The sequence below is a fragment of the Phoxinus phoxinus genome (assembly GCF_949152265.1).
Source record: "Phoxinus phoxinus genome assembly, chromosome: 21".
NCBI lineage: Eukaryota > Metazoa > Chordata > Actinopteri > Cypriniformes > Leuciscidae > Phoxinus > Phoxinus phoxinus.
The window spans coordinates 6,375,978-6,386,434 of record NC_136896.1 but is presented as its reverse complement, the minus strand read 5'-3'; the positions used below and the strand labels follow the sequence as shown (position 1 = coordinate 6,386,434).

The window sequence follows — 10,457 nt, the reverse complement described above, 5'->3', positions numbered from 1 at the left end:
TAAACATAAAACATTTTCTTTATTCAATCTCAAGATTCAAGGTTAGAATTTAAGAATGTTAATTCTAATTTTTTCATTTTGTGTCTATTTTATTTTAAAATATGAAGAAAATAAAGTGTATCCTACATAGCAACAATTATAGCCTACAATAACAACGATGATAAAATGTATTTTTTATTTAAATGGAGCAAATTGTTAATATTAGGCTAAATGGTGTGACAATTTCAAGTATTTTAAGTACAAATATGTTCAGTATAGTCAATATCAATAAATTACATAAAGACATATCCATGCTTAAACAGTAGATGTCACTGTGAGTTTTGACTTGCCAGACTGGAAAGCACCTCTCGAGCCACCGTAGCCCTTTATATGACGGATTCACGCGGAAGTCCCGCCCCTTTTCCCCTCTCGCTCGCAGGACGTGTAAGTGTTAGCAGTTTAGCTCTGTCAAAATAATCCGTGTAAATCTGTATCCATCCACCAATATACACATTTATCGAATGTTTGTTGTGAAAGCATATGTGTAAATGTGTCATTAAACTGAATATTTACCGGAAATTGTTTTGAAAAGTGTTAAAATAAAGTCTGTTTTGTTGCATTGCAGGGTCGAGCTTCACCTGAAACAAAATGGTGAGAATGTGTTTGTATTTGCATTAGTATTGTTATACTAATTAATGTATTGTTCTGTTTGATTCGTTTAGTGCCATTTGTTTTTAAATAGTCTTCTAAAATTCACTTAAAAGCAGTCTATAGGAATAGGATCATGGGTACGCAGTATGTGGCTAATGCTAAGACATGTTTTTCGCGCTAACAGTTAGTGGATAATCTAGAAATGTCGGAATCAGAAACAAGTGGACATTTTAACATTGATATGAGTGCTATTATATGTGAATGGCAAGATCTCTCAAATGTTTTTTTTTCTTAACAGCCACGCAAAATTGAAGAAATCAAAGATTTCCTGCTTACAGCAAGGAGGAAGGATGCCAAGTGTAAGTTTAGTTTTAAATAAACCAGTCATAATCCATTTATGATCTCTGAGGTGGCTTTTCATTACATGTATTGCTGGTGTAGTACTGTATATTTTGTCAGGTGGTTTGTATGCTGTTATGTGGTTTGTTTTGATGCTTTTCAAGTTTTCACAGAACTGATGGCAGTGCATCTCAATCCTGGAGGACTGCACATTTTGAACGTCTGACACATTTCAGGTTCAGATGGTCTGTCTACATTAACCCGGATACATTTTAAAACGCTGTTTACGCACACTTCCCGTCCACTAGCGTTTTCCAAAAGTTGCTCGTCCACACTGAAACATCTGAAAATGCTTAAATAACTTGTAAATCGTTATAAAAACTTATCTAGATTATACAGGGAGAGCAGACAAAGTTTACACAATGTTCTTCTGGCACGCTAATTTTATTACCAAAATATCCCAACGCTCGCTTTTGCGTCCATGTATCCCTCAAAACGGTATGCTCTATAATGCAATTGTGAGTCATATTTGCAGAAAAGTAATTCTACAATGGAGCATTTATCCTTTGCAACAGACAGTAATCAGCAGGCGCAACATTGCCGGCATAACCATAGATATCGATGGGTACGAACGATATGCGCCACGTCATTGTTTTCAGTACACACTACAATGCAAATACGTTTTTTATTGTTTTATCTTATTTATCCACTTAGGAGAGTGTTTTCAAAAAGCTCTGACTGGATAGTGTGTGGATAGAAGGCCAAAACAGAGAAAAAGATGCTTTTTCAAATGAAAACGTATTAGTCTGGTCAAGACAAGAGACGTTAGTATGCAAGTTGTCCAAACACTTTGGGCTTGTTCTGTGCCCGCTGTGCATTTACACGCTTGCTAGAGCAATGATGGACCTAGTGCTGAATTTCGCATCACTCCGAGATATCAGTTCCACCGGTTCACTAACACTTGTAGCGGTCACACACCTTAAAGTGGATGTAAATCACGTGTTAAATAAGACAGACATCCAAAATGTGCAGTACTTGGGTCTTCCAGGACCCAGATTGACAAGCACTGGTTTAAGATTGAACAGATTTTGCACTGTTGGTCTAAAAGGACATAATGTACAAAAAGGAATACATTTCAGAGGCCTGAGTTTGTAACAAGTATTGTGCAAGTAATACTATTGCTATTTTAACACTAAATGTGTATGCATATTTAGCTTCTGCACTGGCTATTTGAAACATGTTTACTTGTATTGATGACTTCTCTAAATTCATGTTTTCCAACAGCTGTCAAGATCAAGAAGAACAAAGACAATGTGAAGTTCAAGGTCCGCTGCAGCAAATACCTGTACACATTGGTCATCACAGACAAAGAGAAGGCAGAGAAGCTCAAGCAGTCCCTGCCACCAGGTCAGTCTTTAACACCCGCAGTGAAGAAATGCAAATAAGACAACAAAACAAACTATGTTGATATGAAGGGAACAAATGAATATGAAGGGAACATCGAACTGCCTGGCATGGTGACGTAATGCCGAGTGCCATTCATTGATCTATGTTCTGTAACATGTAAAAAGGGAACATGAAAGTAATATTCTTAAAGCAACTTTAAAAGTAAACAATGCCTTAATCAGAATATGGTTTTATTCATAATAAGGTTAATAACTAGATTACTGCTGTCCATATAAATGTAGTCATTAATAGTCTTAATCGCAAAAAGGAGTTGAATCCATTATCTGGCACTCGAGTGCAGCATTGTCTTTGCAGAAATTTTATAAACCAGTGGATCTTAACTTTTGTTATAAAACGTTTGTCATAAAAATGACCAAATAAGAAATGCCTTTTTATTTTAGCGTTTAGTAGTTTTGTCTTAATCTTTAATTCATCTTGACGTCGCGTTGGAAGTTTGAGGCCCTGGTTCAGAACCACTGATTTAGGGGCAGTTTACACGACACCGTTTTCAACTTAAAACTTTTTATGCGTTTTGGCCGTTAGTTTACACGACAACGGCGTTTTGGGCGCCTGAAAATGCAATGTTTTGAAAACAGGTTTCAAAGTACAAGCTATTAAAAACGGTCTCCCCTGTAAACAACAAAAACGCGAATCTCTGGAGACGATGATGTCATGCACATGCGTATTACATGTTCAGTCTATAGTGTTTCATCGCCATCTAATGGCCTGGCAGCAGAATACAGCGTTTTTATTAGTTTTCGCGGATCCGTGTGAATGGAGATCGTTTTAAAAATGGTGTCGTCTGTATGCGGGAAAACTCAAAGGAAAAACTTCTTCTTTTAAGCATATCGTTGTCGTGTAAACACGTATCCTGAGACTAAATGTTTGGCTGTAGAAATGCCATTTGTGTTGAATATAAATTAACGTAATCTTGAAATGTTAATTTATCATTGAGCCCAGGGTTGAGTCAGTGATGGGAACAGTCACCTATAAACAACAGGGAATGTTAACTTTTTTAGTCTTTATGTAAAGCTGTTTATGTATTATAGTTTAGCTCTTAATTGGTTTATGTAGTTTTTTTTTTTTTGAGGTCCTTTTACTATTTTAATCTTCAAATGCCAACCGACTGGAAACATCAGGTGTTTGTGAGAAGTGTGCAAGTTGTCCAAACACTTTGGGCTTGTTCTGTGCCCACTGTGCATTTACACGCTTGCTAGAATAATGATGGACCTAGTGCTGAGTTTCGCATCACTCCGAGATTTCAGTTCCACCGGTTCACTAACACTTGTAGCTGTCACACCTTGACTTGGTCCCTTCACGAGCATTACTGTAAATGTGACCCCTCTCTCTCTCTGGTTTCAGGTCTGGCTGTGAAGGAGCTGAAATAGATGTCTCTTGTACAAAATGTTGCAATAAAATTGGGAAAAAAATAAGTGGTTTGTGCGTTTCTATACTGTTCATTTTTTTATCTGTTTGATAAAAAAAATCATGATTGTTTAGTTTGTGCAAAGTATACACACTTGATTTTTTGGGGGGTCAGTAATTTTTTATTTATTTATTCATTATTTTTTAAGAATTGTCATTTTAAGGACATTAAATTGGTCAGCGAATACTTGAATTTTTACAAAAACATTCATTCCAATAAATGCTGATATTTAGGGCATCTTTTCTGTTTTTAACATTGATAATAAATGTTCCAGCACCAAATCAGATGCTGAAAATTCAGCTTTGCCTGGATCAAATAAAAGCGAGGTCTTGGTGAGGATAAGAGATGTCTTAAAAAACATGAAAAGAATCTTGGTAATGTTAACTTTTTGTACTTTGAAATTTTCATTGAGCTCACACTTAGCATTAAGGGTTTATATTGTAAATGTTACAGTCGAGTGTCCAAACATTTGACTTGCTGTATTTCTCTCACAAGCTTCATACCCTAATGTACTTTTTGGTGGACACGGCCTTATAATTTAAATGTCTTGTTTAGAAAACCAATGATATTTATGGTATTTTAACTAACAATGGTATTTGGTACAAAGTCTCTAAATATCTACAAAACTTCCGTAGATGTAATAAAACTGACACGTACCCCTTTAGCACGTTTACCTTTGAAATACACATGTTACTTTTTATGGGTGGGTCATTGCATGGAATGTAATTTCCATTTTGTGTAGTTATGTAATAACTCCATTGCATTGTCATCTTAAACTAAATGGAAAAATAAGATTGACTAGTAATTACTGGCTTTGTCTCAGAGTTCCTGAATCTACAAGGTGTTTAAGAATTTATTGCTGATATTTCAATAAATACTATTTAGTGTAAGACCCTGACAACAGGATTGACGTTTTTAAGATCTACTTCCAAACCTAACAAGACCAACACAAAGAGACCATGTTCTTAAAGGGGGGGTACAATGGTGTTTCATGTATTCAGAGTTGTTTACAGTGTTAAAGAGATGGATTCTCATGCTAATAATGGCCAAAGTTTGAAAAGTTATTTTGAACGAATAACAGAGAATTTCTGTGCTGAAAATCATACTTCCGGATTGCAACACGTTTCGGCTGGTTTTTTTCTATCGTAGATCTAATGACGTAGACCAGAGTGGAACTCCTTATATGAGCATTGCTCTCGGAAAAGCACGTTCACGCACACGTCGACCAGAGGAGAGAAAGACCGTGCTCATCGACATCATATATCTCTATATAATATCTATGCATCGACGCGCTACTACCGGAAATCATCATCAGCAGCGCTAAATAGGAATGGTTGATGTCAAGAATGTCTCCAAAAAAGTGTGTTTTGGGATGTGAGGGAAAGTTTACCTTGTTCAGCTTCCCAAAGAACCCAGTGTTACTGGAACAGTGGATGCAGTTTGTATTTCCGGGACAGCAAAGGAGTGTGGCAAGTGCGGTTTTGTGTTCTTGTCATTTCAGTGACGAATGTTTTATTAACAAGACCCAGGTCGTCGCTGGATTTGCAAACCAAATACTATATAGTAATATGGCATACCGCACCACGATCGATAATAAGCAAACCTTCCCGGGCGCTCCCGCTTGACTCTATAGCTCCGCCCACGCCCAGAATCAAGGACCTCGGCTTTTTCCGGTTAGAATCGGAAAGCTGTATTTTTATTTTATAAATATGATGAAACTAAAGACTTTTTGGAGATATGAAGGACGCACTATTACTCTATAGGTACTCAAGATTAACATGAGATTGACTGAAACTAAGTATTTTACCCCCCCTTTAAATAATTAGCGTAAGACAAGGCAATTTTATTTACATAGCACATTTAATGCACTATTGCAATTCAAAGTGCTTCACAGAAAGGAATTAAAATGACAAAATGAAAGCAAGGAAAATTAAAAGTTCTAAAAGAAATTAAGATGTATATATATGATACTGTTATACAATAACCTAAAAGAGTAAAAAGATGATAGATAAACTCATCTGGCAAAACACCGGTGTATCATATTTTTCACAACTCCCAGTTTTACTCTGTGATTTTCCCATGTTGATTACACCGTGTCTGTGGTGTTTTTTCGTCGGTCGAACACTAATAAAATAAAATAAAATTTAAACGGCGAACAATAATACAATTATCTCACTGTGACAGTTAATGGAGCAGTATGCTAGCCTTATATTTCTGTCTATATGTTCCCATTTGGAACGAAACGATGAGAAGAAAATAAAACTGAAAACAAATTGATCTTATGTACCGGTGTCTGCATTTACTTACATTTCCCAATAGATGGCAGCATTGCGTCGGATATTTGTATATAAATTACTACATTCAGCATTTATCTTTTTAAGTATATTTTATTCTAACAAGTAATTTAAAGCTAAACTCTAAAAAAACGAATATACCCAATCTCTACTAAATCTCGTTTTCAACGCAAATAAATCACCATAAAAAAGTTCCGAAAGAAAGAAACGGCCTCTTTTCTAATTCAGGCGCGACCCCGAGTCCCATTCGTGCGCTCATTCAAGTCAAGCTCGCTCCCGAGTTATGAGCAGAGAATAAGCGCACGACACGCGCAGGAATGGCTGCGGCACGAGACCAGGATTTAATGAAATAATTCCACGTTTCCCGTGAATTCTCATGGTCTGCGATTTGGGGGAAGTGTTCAGAGATCTTCTTATGTCCCTTTCGGCACTTTTGTTTCAGTACTCAGTCGCTCTAATGTCCACATCCATGGCTTTTGTTTGAAAAGACAAGACACCGGAGAGTACACGGGGAAGAAACACCCCAATTGTCTACCGTCTCTGTCTGGGAAAGTGATTTATTCGTCTCCTCGACTGCTGAAGGATGTCGTCTGCACGGGTTGATTATATCGCTCCTTGGTGGACTTACTGGCTTCATCAGTTTCCTCATGTGAATCTGAGGTTTCAGCCGCTGGATCACACATTTAAACCGCAAGAGGAGAACTACCAGCAGGTCAGACCGTCTTGTTTACTGTCATACAGAGGTTCATGGTTCAAACAGTCAAGATAAGCTTTGTGCACCGCACTGCCACACTTACTTCATCTTTGTGACTCCATGTCATACTTCAATAATATAGCTACTTGATAACATGTTTCGGAAGTCATGTACACTTTCTTCGTATTCTCGTTTACTCTTGTCAGTTTGAATTTGTTTACTAAGATTTTTCTCCCCACAATGTTTTTTAATTGGAGTCAAATTTGAGCCCAGATATAAATGTTACTATATTAGACAACATTATGTGGTTCAACGGAGGGCTGGAGCTTCATATATAGTCATGTGGGTTTTGTGTTTAGCCTAAACAGGTCAGAGAGATAACCCACTTAAAAAGTCAGTTTTACATGAAAATGATGAACTCTAGACCAGTCATATTTTAGTAGCCTATCAATGAAATACTATTATGTTCTACTTTTTGACTATTTTGGGTTAGTTTTTATTTTTATATTTTCAGTTTTAATTTGGAAGTTGTAGTAATTTTGTTGCATGTTTGTGTATTTTTTATTAGTTATTTAATTAATATTATAATTTCATGTTTAGTTTCATCTTACATCAAGTTAGACGTGTTAAAATGATGTAACGTTAGGCCCTATGTTTTCGTTAGCTAACTTGTAAAAACAGTTCAGATTGATTTTAAGCTCTGCAATTTCACTGTTTGGCCTTTGAGAGACTTCAAGTACATAAATAGCTTAAAGCTGAGGTTCATACTTTTATGAGAGAGATTATGAACAGGATTGCAAAACTTTTCAGAAGTCCTTGATTAGAGAGCCCTTATGCATTATGAACGATTAATGAAATGCAATGCATTTTCACATGCATTAGTTCTGATTTGTCTACACTGTTCCTCGACTCTAACACTAGTAATGTTTCTTCCCTGGATAACAGGCTCTTTCTGAAAAGTGCATGCTTTCTGGTGCAACATGGTTAAAACCGCAGTAATCTTATCCCAGTAATCCCAATGTTCAAATTGGGACATATTAAGTAGTAAACTGTATCTGACTGTATCACGTTTCATTCACAGGCAGCATAACTGGATCTTATTTTGAACCAGATTCTTCTAATCAAGTCACTAAATCACCAATTCCTCTCCCAGACTATAAGTTGCTTGAATCTGTCCTGAACATGTCTTTGTTATCGTGATGTGGTTCTTCCACTGACCTGTATCAACATCCAGTTGATTAGAGATGGAGTGAGAGGAATGTGACAGAGCATGAGGGGCAGAGTGCTCATTTCTGTAGCTGTCTGTTTCTATTAAGGCACTAAAGGCAGATGGTGTAAATGGAGGCAGAACGAGACCAGATGCTGCGGTGCGAAATCAGGCGCTCACGCTGGGCTTCGGAATCAACACCGGGGCGTTTTCAGATAGCCCGAGGGATCCTCCTTCATAACCCATTTTCCCCTAGTTTGTCAATCTAAATGCTCTGTTCCCGCTGACGCTGCTCTTTGAATCCTAATGTGGATTTTCAGCAGAACAGGAAACTGGTGGGATCTCTTTCCTCTATGGGGTTTTAGGATTGGCCTGGGAGACCATTATGAGCTCTCTGCAAAGCTAAGAGACTGTTGTTGTGCTCTATATGTAATTGCTAATGTTTATGAGCACCATGATGTGCTCTCTATAGAGACTCGCTGTTTTATCGTTTCAGCAATTTAGCCAACATTGAATGGCCCAGTTGATTTGGTGAGTAAGATTAAATTGGTAAAGAAAAATAAGTTTAGGTTAATTTCTTGTTCTGAATTTGTTCCATTGCATCCGTTGGATTCAGATGACAAAAGGTTCCCATTGGTCACAATGGATTTATTAAATCACAACAATATAAAAATATATATTTTAAAGTTTATATTTTAAAGTAAAAATATCTATAGAGTGTCAAATTACTAGAATCCATTTATTTATTTATTTTAGTACTAATTAAAAAAAATATTAAAACATTCCAGAGAGTGATGTTTATGTATATTAATGTGCATTTATTTAACTAATTATTGTTTATTTATTTCATACATTTAAATTTCAAAAATATAAAACATTCTAGAATATAAAATCAGTTTATTTTTATTTTTGTTTATTCAATATTATTTATTTTATACATTTTATCATTTGTTTGCTTTGCATGCTTTCACTCCTTATTTGTCGCTGACCCAAGTGAAAATATTTCCTCCCCATGTTTAGACCTAGATTCCCCATTGAGCAGGCGCAGGAATCTGCAGACGTGTTTTTGTGCTGATTTTGGGGGGCGAAATCTGTGGAATAAATGTAAATATGGTCCAATATAATAATAAACAGAGCTTTTTTTTTGTGGAGGTTTGTTGATGCAGATCCCTTTTGGGTCTGTTAGTGAGCACAGCGACTAAGTAGACTTCAATTCTAGAAAGGACCAATCGTCAAGTTATGCCTGAGTGGATATGTGTTTGTGCGTTAGATGGGTCAAAGGTCATCTGTCCATATGATTCATTTATTTCCTGCGGGGGTGAATTGCTAACAGCTGTATTTTTCTCCCCATCCCAGACAGAGGATGCATCTGTTTGATTCACACCATAAAAGGGCTGTTTGTGCCCATATATTTATTTAAAGACACTGCCATTTTTGTGGTGTAGGATTACTGCAATCTACAAGAAATTAGACTTTTGAATAAGAACCTAAAGGCTACAATACATTTTTCCTCTGTTGCTGCAGTTATGGGTTTGAGTGTTGCTGTGTGGTTTCTAGTGTGTTCTGGATTGTTGTTAAGTGGTTGTTTACTGGCCCATGTCAAAAGAGTTCATATTATGATAGTCTATTCCTTAGACTTCTGATGACCTCTCCTCATCAAGCACGATTTGAGGTACCATTCATGTCTGTAGCACAAACTGTTCAAGATGAGTTAATTGCTGGTTTAATACTCAGGGTCAAGTTCAAATCAATGAGCAGCATGATGAGCATTAGTAACATTGATGCTTACCTTAGCACACACTACTAAAAATGAGGAGAGAGAAGGGTTATTATTTTCAGATGCAGATGGACAAAATCTGTGCCTTAGTGACCTCTATGAACCACTGAAATTCCCAGTCATCTGACTCATCTGACTCATCTGACCCTCAGGTGATGTAGCCTATTTCCTGATTTTTGTTGTTGCCGTTTCTCTTTCATTATTTAAAGACAAAGTTGGAATGGTACGGAAAAGAAAGAACTAAAATATCTAGCTATCTCACATGCTGCATTCCATGCAACTTGGAATGTCCAACTTCCTGCTTGGAACGGTTCGATAGAACGGAAATCAGGCTACAAACTTGGACCAAAATTTTAAAAGCTGACTTCAAGATGTGATTGTATGATGAACATGGTAAAAACATTAATGAAAAGAGAATTTTTAAAGAGTTGTGCTTGTAATCCAATCCATGCAGTTGCAGAAATTAAAGGGAGCTTTTTGGAATAATAAAAAAAAAGATGCAATTGCAAACGCATCTTAAAATTATTGCAAGCCATTTGTGCGTTTAGGCCAGTACGCATCTAAACACATTTTCCATCCTTCCTGAAGACCTCTTTACATCCCCCCGTAAATGAACATTAAGTGGAAAGAGCAGTTTAATGTAT

The 10,457-nt window shown here is 36.6% G+C and overlaps 2 protein-coding genes across 5 annotated transcripts in view; both read left to right on the top strand.

Annotated features, from left to right (window-relative positions):
• The first annotated feature begins 353 nt into the window (after positions 1-353).
• Positions 354-3,848, top strand: rpl38 (ribosomal protein L38). Its single transcript, XM_079595815.1, has 5 exons — positions 354-423; positions 605-630; positions 929-989; positions 2,254-2,376; positions 3,778-3,848. Exons 2-5 carry the CDS (start codon positions 628-630, stop codon positions 3,801-3,803), a joined length of 213 nt encoding a protein of 70 aa, XP_079451941.1. The 5' UTR covers positions 354-423; positions 605-627; the 3' UTR covers positions 3,804-3,848.
• A 2,467-nt stretch (positions 3,849-6,315) lies between these two features.
• The window catches only part of ttyh2 (tweety family member 2), a 48,611-nt gene continuing 44,469 nt past the window's right edge, over positions 6,316-10,457 (top strand). For all 4 annotated transcript variants that reach the window (XM_079596259.1, XM_079596258.1, XM_079596257.1 and 1 more), the window contains exon 1: positions 6,316-6,847. In XM_079596259.1, the coding sequence (XP_079452385.1) occupies positions 6,719-6,847 (129 nt within the window). In that variant the 5' untranslated portion in view covers positions 6,316-6,718. The remainder of the gene's footprint in view (positions 6,848-10,457) is intronic.